This window comes from Pituophis catenifer, unplaced genomic scaffold, assembly GCF_029215685.1.
Source record: "Pituophis catenifer annectens isolate HBS135680 unplaced genomic scaffold, rPitCat1.0.hap2 SCAF_2, whole genome shotgun sequence".
Lineage (NCBI taxonomy): Eukaryota > Metazoa > Chordata > Lepidosauria > Squamata > Colubridae > Pituophis > Pituophis catenifer.
The window spans coordinates 102795036-102812248 of record NW_027256882.1 but is presented as its reverse complement, the minus strand read 5'-3'; the positions used below and the strand labels follow the sequence as shown (position 1 = coordinate 102812248).

Genomic DNA, 17213 nt, shown 5'->3' with positions numbered 1-17213 from the left:
TCCAGCAATTTTTCATGACTATACATTCGTTTCTATTATTCCCATTTATTTTTCATGGGATTTTGTTACTTCTGTATTCATACCATATAACTAATACCTTAGGAAATGTCACATCAGATTTAAACATGTTTTCTGAAGGGCTGGTGTTTGGGGGACAGAGTATCTAATGATAAATAAACATAAGTACTAGTTTTCTTTTCTTCACTCTTTATTAATCAAAATCTGTACATAATTTCTAAGCATCCAGTATAAAAACAGTCTAATCTAAAATGCATCTCAGAAGCGATGCTTGAAGTATCCAGATCAGTCTTCAATATAAACAGATTGTGTAGTAGAACAAAAGCCTGGCATTTCTTCTCCTAGGCACTAGTGTTGATTCTAAAAAAATGCACGGTACAAGCCCATTAAGTATATTGCAATCACAGATATCTGAAGTTCAGTAATTTGTAATGTTTAGTTTATTCAAGCATTACATAAAGAGCCTTAGTTATTAGAAATCCTACACAAAATGTAATAGTTCTAAAAGCATTATTATACCAAACCTCCTAGGACTTAAATTAAATCCTAATCCCAGTTTATACTAAATAATTAAATAACTGCAGACTAAGTATTGATTCATATAAACATTGAAATGTATGGCAGCCAGGGAAAAGTTAATGCTGCATTTCAGAAGCTATATTAGTACATCTTTGTTGGGCCAGTTATGAATACACAGTGGCATGGCAAAGACTATGTATTATCAGAAGCATCATGTTCACCCAGCCATTTGAAAAGTGTGCAACAATAAATTTAAAGTTATGGCATGGCTTAAAAACATGAATTCCACATCACTTACTAGCTTTTCACTTTGTTGTGTTTTTTTTTTTTTGCTGAAATTATTATGCCAAATCAATGAGCCCTTAGCAGACATTCAGATGTAAATGTGCTCAATACAAAAGTATTATTGATGTCATAATACAAATGATTGGGGCATTTATTAGGAATACCCATCATAATTTCTGGTGCTTTTAAAAAATCATAAAAGAATAATCTACTAGAATGGACTTTGGGAAAGTTACACTAACTAGGCTTAAAGACAGGAGGAGCTATTAGAGATTGTAAAAGCCCAATCGAATAGTTATAGGCTATTCTGCTTTTCTCTAAAATTGAGCATGTGTGTAAAATTGCTACAAGAAAAGTTTTCTAAAGGAAACCAAAGTCTTGAATAATATTCACCTTTTGATTAATTCATCACGAGTTGTGAAATGTGGCACATCTTCAACTTCAATTCCATTTGCCATTTCTGTCACCTTCTCCAATAGATCTTTGCTATAGCTGTATAAAGAAAACAAAAGTTTATAAGGTATCTAACAGTCATCTACTGTTCCCACAATTCACATTTGCTACCAATAAAGTTCAATCCTTTCAATTTTATAAACAACATCCATAAAGTTGAGAAAAATTGGGGTGCTTTAGGCCAGCTTTATTATAAAAGTTAGGAACAAAACTAAGCAAATACAGGCTAAATACAATATCAAAGTTACTTTGGATTTAATTACCAAGTTTCCAAACATACTTCATAAAAATTCTGTGCCTTTTTCTTAGAAACAAGGCATAAATGAAATTTGGAAAGCAAAGTTGTAACAAACCCTCCAGTAAATAAATACCAAAAGCTCATAAACTTTCAGATTACTGTTTCTAAAACAGATTTTAAACATATTTCTTTAAAAAAAAGATTTAAAAACCAGCAAGGTGAACTTCTATCAACATTTTCCCCACCTGCTTCTAATTCCTCTGAACAAACTGACCTGTGAATAGGAGAAAAAGAAGTGGCAAAATGCCATCATTGTCACCTTTTAAAATAGTCTTGTTTTAATAGCATAGTATTGCTCTTAATGACCTTATGTAAGTTATATGAGCCTTGGTGGCGCAGCAGACTAAAGTGCTGTTAATTAGCACCAGCTGCCTGCAATTACTGCAAGTTCGAATCTCACCAGGCTCAAGGTTGACTCAGCCTTCCATCCTTTCCAGGTAGGTAAAATGAGGACCCGGATTGTGGGGGCAATGTATAAAAAAGAACACCGCTTGGGGGGCCCGAAAGCCCTACTAAGCAGGTATATACAAAAGTATGAAGGCTATTGCTTAACACATTGTAAGCCGCCCTGAGTCTCTGGAGAAGGACGGCATATAAATTGAACCAATAAATAAATAAATACCCCAAGACACTTGCTGGCTGAAGAATGAGAACAAAGTACTTAAAATAAGTGGGTTGCCTATCTTGAAATAGGATCTTCCCATTTTTGTATAACAGCCCAATGATTCCTTTATGGTGACATGGGGTGAAAGTACAGTCCATTATTCCAAAATGCTGGGAAATATAACTTGCATGGAACAGTTAATAATTATTATTAATAATTATTATTAATCATCACTGAATAACAGGAAATACACAAAATTGTTGGAGAAGAATGTGCAGGATATCAATTTTTATCTGCAAACAACTTCAAGAAATCCTGTCATGCTACTCTGTTAACTTTATTTCAACATCTACATACATAATTGTCCTTTTTTTCCCCTCTAGAAAGAAAACCATGTTTGTGGTTCGGTTGTATTTTTATGTCTGAATACGCTTATTTCCCTTTCACTACCTGTCCTGGTAGGAAACAGGTGACGCTGCTCTCAAACCTGCAAATATAAGGGAGACCGCTTCTTTTACTATGACGTAATCCCTTAAAAAAATGGGCGGTTAAGAAAATACCGGGCAATCCCAGCGCATGCGTTGAATGCAGCCTACTCCTCGCTACCGCCTTCCCCCCCCCCCCATTCTATCGTTTCCCTGGTGCAGCATCGGGCGACAACTTCCATCCGTCCCAGCCGGGCGCGACGAAGGCCCAGCTGCGAGGGACAAAATACCTAGAGGCCATGCGAGCGAAGGGACGAGGAGGCGGTACCTGCATCCCAGGAAGAGATGATTGGCCCAAACCATGGAGAGGGAGAGCAGCTGGTCCATACACAGCGGAGTGGGAGCCTCCCCGCCCTCCAGCGGGTTATTGCGCAGGATGAAAGCGCGCCGCGCTTGCCAATGTTTTTCGTTCTCCGAGTAGGAACGGAACTGTTCTGGGAATTCGGGCTCGGGCGCGACCTCGTTGTCCCCTTTTACCATCCTTCCCTCCTTTAGCCTGCCCACCAGGAATCGGAACTGACGCCTTTAAACAGAGCAGCCGTTTGGCGAGAAGGCAAAAGGCCGGCGTTGCCGCTCTGGCCGTCAATCTCCACTGCTCTCACTCCGGTCCTGGGGCCTTCTTAATTCCACCGGGCTGGCGTACTTGGCTGCGCAATGATCCGCATGCGCAGAGAGTGTAGAGTCATCTCTGTACCCCTAGTCGCCGACTGGCATTTATGGAATGGCGGCTTCTGTGAATGATGTAGTGTCAGGACTAAGAAATCTAGGCCTCTAAAACCCAGACGACCACTAGATGGCAGCAAAGAATACTGAGGGTTGTACCTCTGCGTTGCTACCGTCTGGAATTTTGTAGCCCAGGCATTGCAGACTTTGCCAAAAAAAAAAAAAAAAAAAACCACTCTCAGAGTGATGGAACTACCTCATTAATTCATCTGCTTAATGTTAATACATCTTAGTTACTTCCAGCTGCTCTGACTGGGGTGCTCCCAGAGCTGCACATAGTATCACCTAGGTGGCTTGTTTTCTGCCCTTGTCACTCAACCAGAAAGAACTGTCCCTGGCTTGACAGAGGCCATTTTACAACTAGCAATTATCCTACTTCCAACACATTATGTGAAGACCTCACTCTCTGGAGAAAGCTCTAATGCTGGGAAAGGTGGAGGTGGAAGGAAAAAGAAAAGGACAACCGGCAAGAAGATGGACAGACTAGGTTACGGTGGTGATGGGGAGTGCTGTTAGGAGACTAAAAGACCAGGTTAGGGACAGATCATAATGGAGAGAAGATGTGGCTGCTAAGAATTGACAATGACTTGATAGCTCACAGTTAATAGCTGTTATACTGCCATTAGGTGCCAGTTTACTTCTGGGTCTAATTCAAGAAGTTTGTTATGACCTTTAAAATCGTACATGGTATGAGCCAAGTTATGTACTGAACCGTCTTCAAACCATTTACATCAGCCCAGCCCACTGGGAGTGGACTCCCATGAAAGAATTCCAATTATCAAGATGCAGGAAGAGAACCGTCTCAGTTGTTACCTCCTACCCTTTTGCCCCCAGAAATTAGATAGGCCCCACTCTCCTGGCCTTTCAGCATTGTCTAAAGACCTGGCTCTGTGTCTCTTGAAGTTTCCAGTCATCCAAGTCATGGTTGTCCCAAAAGTGCTTTATAAAGGCATCTGGGTTTTCTTGATTTTTCTTGAAAAAAAAGAAAAATCAATAATAATAATAATAATAATTTTATTTCTATACCGCCCTTCTCCCGGAGGACTCAGGGCGGTGTACAGCCTATTTAAAAACACAAACAAAACAATGATATAAAATTTAAAATAATTAAATAAATGGCTCAAATTTAAAACCCCAATAAATTTAAATACCCCAATTTAAAACTATTGTATTGATAGTCCGGCCTGGCGGAACAACAGGGTCTTCAATGCGCAGCGAAACACCCGGAGGTCAGATATCTTACGAATTTCCGGGGGCAGTTCATTCCACAGGGCTGGGGCTCCCACAGAGAAGGCCCTCCCCCTGGGCGTCGCCAGCCGACATAACTTGGCTGACGGCACCCTGAGGAGACCCTCTCTGTGGGAACGAACTGGTCGGTGGGAGGCTATTGGTGGCAGAAGACGGTCTCGGAGGTACCCGGGTCCTATGCCATGGAGCGCTTTAAAGGTGGTAACCAACACCTTGAATCGCACCCGGAAGACCACCGGGAGCCAGTGCAGCTCGCGCAGGAGGGGTGTCACATGGGCATAACGGGTTGCGCCCATAACCACCCGCGCGGCCGCATTCTGGACCAGCTGGAGCTTCCGAGTGCTCTTCAAGGGGAGCCCCATGTAGAGAGCATTACAATAGTCCAACCGGGAAGTAACAAGGGCATGAGTGACCGTGCGCAGGGCGTCCCGATCCAGAAAGGGCTGCAACTGGCGAATCAGGCGAACCTGATAAAAGGCCCCCCTGGCCACGGCCGTCATATGCTCTTCTAAAGACAGCCGTGCATCCAGGAGGACACCCAGATTGCGAGCCCTCTCCGTGGGGGGCAAAGATTCACCCCCAATAGTCAGCGATGGCACCTGCTGACTATATCGGGGCGCCGGGAGCCACAGCCACTCGGTCTTGGAGGGGTTGAGTCTGAGCCTGTTCCTCCCCATCCAGGCCCGCACGGCCTCCAGGCAGCGGGACATCACATCAAGGGCATCGTTGGGGTGGTCTGGGGTGGAGATGTACAGCTGGGTATCGTCAGCGTACAGATGACACTTCACTCCAAAACCACGGATGATCTCACCCAGCGGCTTCACATAAATGTTGAACAGGAGGGGCGAGAGGACCGACCCTTGCGGCACTCCCCATGCGAGACGCCTCGAGGTCGACCTCTGCCCCCCTGCCAACACGAACTGCGAGCGGTCGGAGAGGAAGGAGGAGAACCACCGCAAAACGGTGCCCCCTATTCCTAACCCCCTCAACCGCTGCAGCATGATACCATGGTCGATGGTATCAAAAGCCGCTGAGAGATCTAATAGGACTAGGACAGAGGAACAACCCCTGTCCCGAGCCCTCCAGAGATCATCCACCAACGCGACCAATGCCGTTTCTGTGCTGTACCCCTGCCTGAAGCCCGACTGGTACGGGTCTAGATAGATAGCTTCATCCAGGTGCCGGGGAAGTTGTCGTGCCACCACGCTCTCAACAACCTTCGCCACAAAACGAAGGTTGGAGACTGGACGATAGTTGGCTAATTCAGCCGGGTCCAGGGAAGGCTTCTTGAGGAGGGGCCTCACTACCGCCTCTTTCAAGGCAGCAGGAAAGGCACCCTCACCCAAAGAAGCACCTATAATCCCCTGGAGCCAGCCTCGTGTAACCTCCCGGGAGGCCAGTACCAACCAGGAGGGACACGGGTCCAATAAACACGTGGCGGCACTAATCTTACCCAGAACCCTGTCCACATCCTCGGGAGTCACAGGATCAAACTCCTCCCAGATAACATTCTCAAGGCCTGCCCCGGTCTCCTCCCGTGGACTCATCCAATCGGAGTCCAAGCCATCCCGAATCCGAGCGACTTTATCGTGCAGGAATTGCACAAAATCCTCAGCACGACCCTGCAGTTGCCTTTCTTAAAGCATCTTTGGGACAACCTGGCTCTGCTATCCTGCTTGGGGCTCACAGAGGAGTACACATCTTGTTAGCACCCAAAAGTCCCTCCCCCTACTTTTAAATTAACTTTTAGAATTGAATTTTAACTATCTCTGTGTCTTTTGAAATTTTATATAGTTTATTTTTTTAATATTTTATTTGTATGCTGTACAACATCCCTCTGAGGGAGATGGGTGGTTTCTAAATGTGATTAATAAATAAAATGCAGTACTGTACTGTAGCATCACCCAGCCAGTGCTTGGATGATGCACCTGTCCTTAATACTTTTAGATGCAGATAACAATAATGGAATAAGTAGCTCAATCCTTTGGTATTTCTGGCAAGGAGGGGCCTGCTTTTGGCATCTCCTTTAATATTGGCCAAATGCCTCCCTAAAGTTCATCTCTGCAACACCTCTGCTGTCTTTATTATCTTGACAGAAACTTGTAAGGAAATAAGATTTTTCTCTGTAGATCTGTATGCTATTTTAGTTATAGTTGGGATTTCGGTTGGTTGTTTATAACCGAAGTTTCACTGACATGTATGGGCATAAGAATTTGATACTGAGTATTATGTTTTATAGTCCTTTAAATTGCAAGTGAGACTGGATTCTTGAACATTGGATACAAAAGCCATTAAATAATACATATTTGACTATAGCAATAGCATTTAGACTTATATACCACTTCATAATGCTTTACAGCCTTCTCTAAGCTGTTTACAGAGTCAGTATATTGCCCCAACAATCTGGGTCCTCATTTTACCGACCTTGGAAGGATGGAAGGCTGAGTTAACCCTGATCTGGTCAGGATCGAACTCCTGGCAGAGGGCAGAATTAGCCTGCAACAGTGGTGGGTTGCTCCCGGTTCGGTCCAGTTCTATAGAACTGGTGGTAAAACCAGCGGGAGGCTCCGCCCACCCGCCACAACATCATCACAGGTAATCTATGCATGCGCTCCCGTTGCAAACCGGTAGTAAAGGTAAGTAGAATCCACCCCTGCAATATTGCATTCTAACCACTGCACCATCACAGCTCTTATATTATCTTCCCAGGCATTTAAAGCAGGGGTGAAAAGCTCTTGGTTCGGAGCGGATCGCTTGATCCGGTAGCGATGGCGATGGGTGGTTCAGAGAACTGGTAGCAAAAATCCCTGTGCCCCCCTCCCATGCCCAGCTGAGCCGCGCGATCATCAGAGGCTGTTTTTTTTACTTTTAAAAGCATTTTTTCTACAACCTCTTCGGCCGAAAAAATGCTTTTAAAAGTTAAAAAAAAAAGCCTCTGATGATCGCGTGGCTCAACTGGGATCATCAGAGGCTTTTTTTTTTTTAACTTTTAAAAGCAATTTTTCAGCCGAAGAGGTTGTAGAAAAAATGCTTTTAAAAGTAAAAAAAAAAGTTGGCCATGCCCACCCAGTCATATTACCACCCCCACCCAAGCCATGCCCACAGAATCGGTAGTAACAAATTTTACATTTCACCATTCATTTAAAGGTAAATAGATTAGTTTTTTCCACTTTCTGAAAAGCATCAGATCCTATGGTGAGGTTTTGACTGAATTCAGTGAGTCTTCTAAACACATCACACAAAATTCTTGATGCAGAAAGTGGATCTTAACTAGCAGAAAGCATTAAGGTTCACCTCTTGTCTTCAGTGGTATAAGAACATTTATTTAGTTTACTTCAGTATTAGATGATCGATCCACAGCTTAAAATGAAGTGAAAACTACAGTGATATAGTAAATACAGTATTGTGCTGTTTACTCAAAGATGAATCTGCATATAGACGGGAGGTTGAACAACTAGCCTCGTGGTGTAAGCGGAACAATCTGGAACTGAACACACTCAAAACCGTAGAAATGGTGGTAGACTTTAGGAGAAACCCTTCCATACTTCCACCTCTTACAATACTAAAGAACACATTATCAAAACTAGAGACCTTCACATTTCTAGGTTCTACCATATCACAAGATCTAAAATGGACAGCTAACATCAAAAAAAGTCATCAAAAAAGCACAACAAAGAATGTTCTTTCTGTGCCAACTCAAAACTCAAACTGCCCAAGGAGCTGCTGATCCAGTTCTATAGAGGAATTATTAAGTCTCTCATCTGCACCTCTATAACTGTATGGTTTGGTTCTGCAACCCAACAAGACAGACACAGACTTCAGAGGATAATTAGAACTGCAGAAAAAACAATTGCTACCAATCTCCCTTCCATTGAGGACCTGTATACTGCACGAGTCAAAAAGAGGGCTGTGAAAATATTTACAGACCCCTCACATCCTGGACATAATCTGTTTCAACTCCTACCCTCAAAACGATGCTATAGAGCACTGCACCCCAGAACAACTACACACAACAGTTTTTTCCCAAACACCATCACTCTGCTCAATAATTCTCTCAACACCATCAAACTATTTACTAAGTTTGCACTACTATTAATCTTCTTATCGTTCCCATCACCCATCTCCTTCCACTCATGCCTGTATGACTAACTTTGTTGCTTGTATCCTTGCGATTTATATTGATATTGTTTCCTGATTGCTTATTTGTACCCTTGACTATCATTAAGTGTTGTACCTTATGATTCTTGATGAACGTATTTTTTCTTTTATGTACACTGAGAGCATATGCACCAAGACAAATTCCTTGTGTGTCCAATCACACTTGGCCAATAAAAAATTCTATTCTATTCTATTCTATTCTATTCTATTCTCAAAGACAATTTCCCTGGAATTTAGTGGCCTTACTTAGTTCAGTGGCTATATGATTTTAGGATTTCTAAGTCACATAAAAATATCACAGTGTGTCCAATTAAAAGTTACTCAAGCCTATGCATATTTATTCAGAAATGTGAATTATATAGCAGTCAGTTATCATCCAGTTGACATTTGTGTAAGCAGTGTCCTAAATATGAACTTTACTGATTTTCAAATTGCCGTAATTATGCTTAGGTTTCTGCACATATAAAATCCATTAATGCAATGCACAAATCCCTGAAACTAAACCGATCCAGAATTTGTTCAGTGTTCTTCTGTACAAGCAATAATATGTCCAGGTAAAAATAACTCCTTGTTGATTTCCACATCATTCCACCACCCCTAAACCTCTAAGGCTTAATTTAACAGAAATATGTGAGAAGAGAAGAAGACCCTTGAGGCCACTATAAGCTTGCACCGTGTTCCACAGTGTAATTAGCTCAGCAAAGTCAATAGATGTTCTTATAGCACACATCGGCTTCTATTGAAGGAACAACTCAAGAAGGAACTTCGGTACTTTCTGGTTCTCCCATGAATTCTTTAACTAGCCACTGCTGCCATTTGAAGCAGCTCCATTTGTTGGTCTTTTTTGACCAAATGCATACTATTCTGCAGCACTTTCCATCAGTGGCATCTCCATTCTACAAGGTAGTATCAATCTATGAAAAATCAGATCAACTTATACTGATTTACAAGCAGAGAAATTAATACATTTCTCTAGAGAATTACTAGTTTTTACATCTCTGAGCTAATTTATATATGTTCTCTTTTTCCTTCCTATCAAAGCTCTTTAAGCTGTGCTCTCTCTCCCTCTCTTACTAATTATATTTACTACACACAAGTAAGTCCCATTCAATTAACTTCCCATCCCAGTATCCTTTACATGATGAACTGCAATGACCATCATCCACAGCCAGCAGCTATTAAGCTACAATGACAGAAGTTGTAAGGAAGCATCTAGAGATTAAGGAAAGATGCATTAAATGTGACTCACTTTGAATAGACAGGTATAGAATTGCATTGTTGAGGCTGAAAACATGAAGAGCATTTACTCAGATATTATTTCCATTGAATTCAGTTTATTTATGAATAAACAGTTGCACGTATATCAACAGCTTGCTGTGAGTATTGCTTTTCGGATCAGCTGGGGCTGGACTACCCTTTCATATAAATTGGTCCAGATTATTGCTTTCCTGTTGTCTCTGCTCATTAAAAATAAATTGTTACACAGCACGTATATACAAGTTAGCAATGCCTGGAGTTTTTTTTTTTTTTAATGGTATTTGACAGATGCAGAGAGTTTAGCAGTCTTTGGTACTTTGGATGCTGTTTTGCAATCCAGGCATACTTCAGAGATCTGGAAAGTAACATCATGCTGGCTGGGGAATTCTGGGACTTGAAGACAACACATCTTAAGTTTGCCATGGTTCAGAAACATTGGATTCAGTGTCACGGTACCTAAGCATGTGGGATTGGAAATGGAAAAGGGGATGTAGAATTTTGTTCCATTTAAAAACAGCAGCTCCATAACTCCATCTTTGAATGTCATATTATCCCATTGTCTTCTTTATGGGCCATTTTTATTATTTCAGGGCTGACTGTCAAAAACACTGTTCTTGAGTAAGTGAGGGTATCTTTTTCATTATCTTTTGAAGCTAATGTGAAATATTGTCATTTTTAAGGCAGATATAATTTACTACCAATTGGCATGAGACTGAAATGATACATATAGTATGCTTCCTCCTCTCTACCAAAATTGATGGGACTTTCTTTTGTTTAAATGGTGGACATGAAAATAAGATGCATACAGAATAAGATCCTTTTTAAGAAGAACCCCCCACCACCACCAATTATTTCAAATTGTTAAAGGAAATAAGATTCCATAAGATTTTCAATCAAGAGTTCAGCTGTATTAAACAACCAATGGGCATATTATTCAGATATTTCTTTTTGCAATTTGGAGAAATTGTAATTCCCATTCATCTCTGTGGGACAGACAAGATGTACAAAGTAGATGTCTTGGTTTCCAACTGTAAGCCAGTGTATAACTACTGATGATGAGAGGATTGTTTTTTAATGCATCACATCAGGAGACTATTAGGTTGGAGAAGGCTGCAATAGGAGATCACCACACACTGTGTGCAAAAAAGTGCTACATGTCTTTTTCTAGTTCTTTCTCTCCCTTCTCTCTGGTTTGCTTTGTTTTCCTAAAGATGAACTCTGGCCTCTTCAAACTAGATGTTGTTCAGCCTGAAAAGTGCTGTCAGTTTTGACATGTATTTGAGGTAATATGTATATTTGGGAATCTTAGTTGGCTTGTCTCTCATATCAGTTACAAAGGGGATAGAATAACACAGCACATGAGGGGAAAAAAACTTTTAGATAAGGATGACAATTAATATCATAAAACTATAGAAACCATCATAGGCTCCAGAGATTTCCTGTCATTTTTTTTCCACCCCCCCCCCTCCATTTTGCATTTTTTGAAGTGGTATATTTTGTTGACTGTTTGTAAATATTAATGGGATCGTCCTTCATTTCATGATTTATATGTCTATTGAAATGACAGGTCTGACTTGATAACCAAGTACTTGTAAATAATTATCTCAGTCTGCTAAGAGATAATCAAGTGTTGTTGTTTGCCCTTATAGCCTTCTTTTGTCAGCAAAGAAAACTACAGCAAAGAAAAGCATATAACATGCCTTTAAAAATGTAATTTAACCAGTTGAAATGAGGCAACAGGCACCATACACAAAAGTACAAGCAGACTGCATGCATTTTCATAGTACCAAATCCTATTGAAAATCCTGTGAAGAGTGAACTAGGAACATTAATAGATTTTCAGGGTTAGGTTGCCAGATCTCGCTACTACAAGTTAAGTGAGAGCACGTCCACTTGAATCCTGAAACCAATCTAGACACATAGATTATCATTGTGCTGCATGATACGCTGTTATCAAAAAGTGCAGCATCTCTGGATTCAGCTTTCTGTCTTTTTTAAGTAACCTACAATGTTCAGTTTAATTCAGCATTATCCATACTGATTGCAGCAATTATTTATCCATGTCATGCCGAACATTTTGCTGTTCTGGCTACTAAACTTGAAATTCCATCCCAAGTTAAGAAAAGCAGGAAGTAACAGCCATAGCTTGCGAGAGCTAAATCTGTAACATGAGATCATAATCCCTCTGCCCTACTTACTACTTCCAATGTAATCTCTAACCTCTGCAACCTTTTCTGGTTTATTGCATGTAAAATTACAAATCTCACAGAAAGGTGTCAGCCGTTGATGTGATCACTAGGTAAATGCTTTTAATAACATGTTAAGGTTTACTTTCCTGCTTGAAAGATGAAAAAAGGAACTTGATTAATGTATTCTGAGTCTTAACACCACCCACTCAGCAGCCCCATCATGAGGCATCAGAGGTAGAATTTTTGTACTGGTTGGATGTTAATAATTAAATCCAGAATTTAAGCATACAAATTGCAGCCTTTCTTTCCAATAATTAGAATTCACTTTTCCCTCCCAAAGAGAAACCTCATGGGACTTTTTTTCTGTCACTAAAGACCCATTTCTTTCTTCTGTCACTAAAGAGACAGCCCATAGCTCCATCTTCATATTATATACAGAAACACAGAAAAGGGGCATCTACCTATTATTTCCAGCAGGTCCATCAGCTTGCTCTTTCCCTGGCTCTGTATTTTGAGAAAACAACTAGAAAGTTATTTGTCCATTTCTCTAATATTTATCAGGTTTTTGGGTGGCTCCCACAATATTGCTGATATCCTGGTCCTGCCACAGGCTCAGCTAGGTCACTTTCTTTATTTTTATTTGATTTCTACCCTGCCTTTCTGCTCTCATAAGTACTCAACATAGCTAAAACATTTAAAACAAAATGCAACATAACAAATAAAAAATACAGATTAAAGTTCATAGTAAGTATTAAAGTGGTCTAACAATTAAATTGCAGTAACAGCGGAATCTTTATCAGTTTTAAAGTAGTGACAAAAAATAAAGAGGGAAAAACCCAAATCACAATTATAAAAATAAATGCATCTGCAAAAAAAAAAAGAAAGAGGGAGAAATACTATCCACATAGAAAATGCTTTTCTTTAAAAAAGTGAAAAATACAACAAAAATATAATATTTTATTTTAGCAGTAAATATAATTCTACACATAGTTATTTGATGCAGTTATTATTCAAGTACATTTATACTTCTACTACATTATGTTTTCTCTTTTTTCAACCTTCTGTGTTTTGTACAAATGAGTTCCATATTTCTTTATATTTTTCCATACAAAGTCTAGGTCTATAGGCAATCCACTCATAGATAGCAAATGCAATCAAGTCCTCAATCCATTGAGTGAAAAGGACCATACATTTATCTTCAGTAAGAGAGGCATCTTTTGAGTTTTCCAAAATGTTGAGAGCCTGAGGAATTGTGTTCTATTGCCTGGGAGCAGTGCAGGGGACAGAAGTGTATGTTAAGTGGATGAGATGTGACAGCAGAAGGCATTTTCAAGAGGGCCTTTCCTGAGATTCACAACCACTGGGCAGTGTTACAGTAAGGGAAGTGGTTTCTTAGAAACGTAGGAGTGGCAGAAGTTACTAACATCACTTTAAATTGGCAAGCAATAAACAATGAGCAAACACTGCAGTTATTTTCATTCAGATATCATATGATTCATTCACCATGCATCAGATAGCAGCCTTAACAGCACACTTCTCAACTAATTGCACCTTCCAGACACTCTCCAAGGGTAGTTGCATACAATGCATGCTGCAGCAGTCAAGATAGTATGTTAACAAAGCATGGCTAATTTTTATTTATTTATTTATTAAATTTATATAGTCATGAAATCTGTTCAGCTCAGGAAAGATTACAGCTGGCGTACATGTGCAAAAGTATTTCTTGTTATAGCTGTCATTAAAGACCCATTTCTTTTTTCTGTCACTAAAGAGAGTTCCATCTTCATATTATACACAGAAGCACACAACAGGGCATCTACCTATTATTTCAAGCAGGTCCATCAGCTAGCTTCCTTCCTTCCTTCCTTCCTTCCTTCCTTCCTTCCTTCCTTCCTTCCTTCCTTCCTTCCTTTCTTCCTTCCTTCCTTCCTTATTAAATTTATATAGCCATCAAATCTGTTCAGCTCAGGAAGGATTAGAGCTGGCATACATGTGCAAAAATATTCCTTGTTATAGTTGTCACTTGTAAATCCGGTGGCACCTGAGAATCAATAGAGAACTCCCAGAATTATGAATCCACTGTTTCAGATGGATTGCAAATAGACTGAATATCAGTTCCCAAATCTAGTTTCCTGTTACCAGTACTAGTTCCATCTTCAGCTTCTTTTCTGTCATTTAGCAGATTCAAGGATACCAACTATTTCCTGGAATTGGATGGTAAGGAGCAATACGGTTGGGTGTCTTCAACATATTGATGATCAATATGGTGATCAAATTACCTCCTCTAGCACTTTTATGTAGATATTGAATAATATAGGGAACAGCATGTTGAAACTTCAGGGGTCTAGGTGCTGAACAATGGTTTCCTATCATTTTTTAAAACAATGCAATGGACTGGATCAGAAACACTGTAAATTAGAATATACAGGGCTTCATCTTGCCAGAAAGTCCAGAAATTTACTATAGCTTCTGATATCAAAAACCACCATGATATTCAATAGAACTAGCAGGACTATCCTCCAGCATAATTCATCCACTAGATACAGGAAAATCAATATCATTCAGATACATCTAATATACTTACCACTTTCCCTGTTACCCAGAAATGAAACTATGTTGGTGGAGAAGGAGAAGAAAATCTCATTGGATGCATATAAGAGCCCACATTTAAGACTGTACAATACTGTACCGTACCATTACCATTACCATAACGATATCATACATCACACCATACCATTACCATTACCATTACCGTATCATAAAACACCACACCATACCATACCAGTACCATACCAATATGGCCAGCAAAGCAGAATTACGTCTTTGGCCTTATTGTATCTGCAGAAGGCTATATGGCAGCCTTTTCTGAAATGACCCAGACCTCTGCTAACAGGCTGCTGTGAAATATTAGTTCAGCACATTGTGGACATAGCATCTGGATACATTATCTTAGAAGATTTGAGTGTGTTACCCCTAAGGAAATAAACAGAACCCTTGGTGAGATGAACTTTGCCATCAATAAGCTAGACTCCTTTCCTTCCTAGCTGCCACTGATCATCAAAGAGGAGAGAAGTGGCTAGGTCTGGGCCAATGTGAATGTCTTGTTGTGGGAGGGGGAAAGTGTGAAATCTTTAAAATGGTGACTGGGACATTTTGGTTTTAAAGGACTGGCTATGGACTCATCTACACCAGACAACTACTGCTCACTCTCAAACTTTCTTTTTTTAAGGGAAGGTGTTTGAGAATGTGATAGGGCAATAGCTACAAAAAGTCTGTAAGAAGCAGATTATCTGGCCCCTTTTTGGGCAGACATGTGACAGAAACTGTACTGGTTCATCTTGTTGATAACCTGTGGTGGGTTGTGGATGGGTGGAGTGCAACCTTTTATTCTTGTTGTATCTATTATTTTCAAGGGTGATGGATCAAAGGCATTCTTTTATAGTGGCTCTATTCTTTCCTGAGGTTAAAACTTAGGGCACTCCAGAAAGAGGATCACAGGAATCAACCCTCTCTATTTAACTTAACTTTTATGTTAAGCCACAAGAATTTAACCAGTACCCTGGCAATAGTCAGTCTACCTCTCTGCTCTAGTCCAGTGTAAAGATGTGGTGAAAATCTTGATCCAATGTCTGTAGGGTCTGGATGGGATGAAGCAGATTTGAGACTTAACTCTACCAAGGTAAAGTAACCTGAGTGCAGGATAATATCAAATTTAATTCTTAATGAGTTTATGTTCTTCCATAAAAACTTAATGCAGAATTTAGGGGTTCTCCTGGAATTCTCCATTCCTTCAGGAAAAACAAATGGAGGCTGTGGCTGGGAGAGTTTTTGCCCAACTACAACTGGTGTCCCAAATTTGATTATTCTTGGAAGGCACTGGCAACACTAATTCATGACTTTGTCACCTTCTGTTCAATCTGCTTTAATGTGCTTTACATGAGACTGTGCTTTAAAACCATTCAGAAACTTCAGTTACATTAATGCAGTAGAATGCAGCTATCCAAGTACTAAATGTGACTACATGACAGCACCATATAACAAGATCTGCTTTGGTTGCCTGTTGGTTTCTGGGTGCAGTTCAAGGTAGTGGTAATGACTTATAAAGCCTCACATGGCTTTGGGTCTGGTTATCTCTAAAACCACTTTATCTGCCCATTCAAGGAATTCCTACCGAAGATGCTTACTAAGAGTCTCCACACACTGTGAGACATGGTAGGAAAGAATTTAAGGTCAAGCATTTTGTTCAGATGCTTCTCCTTACATTCTGTAAATAATACCTGTGCCCTCACTTTTTATTTTTAGAAACTTGCTTTTCAAAGCATCTTTAGGAGGGTGAAATGAGGTATAGATGTACCTGAAATGTATGTTGATAGTATCACTATGGATGTAGTGTACTGAATGCTGTGATAAATGGATTTATATTAATTAGAGAAGTTGTAACTATCATTTTGATGATATTGTCTATGTTATTATATCATTGTCTTTATTTTACTGTGTAAAATAAAGCTGCTTAATGTGATCAAAATAGGGTAAAATGTTTGAAATATAAATCAAAACAAAACAGTTGTGGTTGGCCTATAATTCCCAGTATCACAGAAAGGTTTCTTCAGTGCAGGTCTTATTACTGCCTTCCTTTATATTGACACTATATTCCTCTAGCAGGAGACATTGATCAATTCCCTTCGATTTGGGGGGGGGGGTCTTGTCATGGCCAATTGAATTCTCCCAGGTTTTTTTATTCTTACACAGGATAATAGAATTGTAGGGCTGCAAGGAACCTTAGAGATCTTCTAGTCCAACACCCTGCCCATGGCAGGATTCCTTCCTTATTCTATCCCAGACAAACGGTTTCTAATCTTTTCTTGAAAACCTTCAGAAAGGGAGCACCCACAACTCTGGGAGGTAAGCTCATTAACTAATTGTTCTAACCGTCAGGACATTTCTCTTTAGTTCTAAGTTGGATCTCCCTCTAACAA

The 17213-nt window shown here is 40.1% G+C and overlaps 1 protein-coding gene across 1 annotated transcript; it reads right to left on the bottom strand.

Annotated features, from left to right (window-relative positions):
• Positions 1-3301, bottom strand: CDKN2AIPNL (CDKN2A interacting protein N-terminal like). Its single transcript, XM_070933912.1, has 3 exons — positions 2931-3301; positions 1216-1314; positions 1-378 (listed from the first exon to the last, which is right to left on the bottom strand). The coding sequence occupies exons 1-3, from the start codon at positions 3140-3142 to the stop codon at positions 360-362; spliced, it is 330 nt and encodes a 109-aa protein (XP_070790013.1). The 5' UTR covers positions 3143-3301; the 3' UTR covers positions 1-359.
• Between the last annotated feature and the right edge of the window lie 13912 nt (positions 3302-17213).

Bases quoted from the DNA above. Each gene is read 5' to 3' on its own strand.
- CDKN2AIPNL (XM_070933912.1), bottom strand. From the start codon at position 3,142: ATGGTAAAAGGGGACAACGAGGTCGCGCCCGAGCCCGAATTCCCAGAA. The intron at 1,315-2,930 runs GTACCGCCTCCT...TTCTTTATACAG, and splicing joins CATCTCTTCCTGGGATGCAG to CTATAGCAAAGATCTATTGG.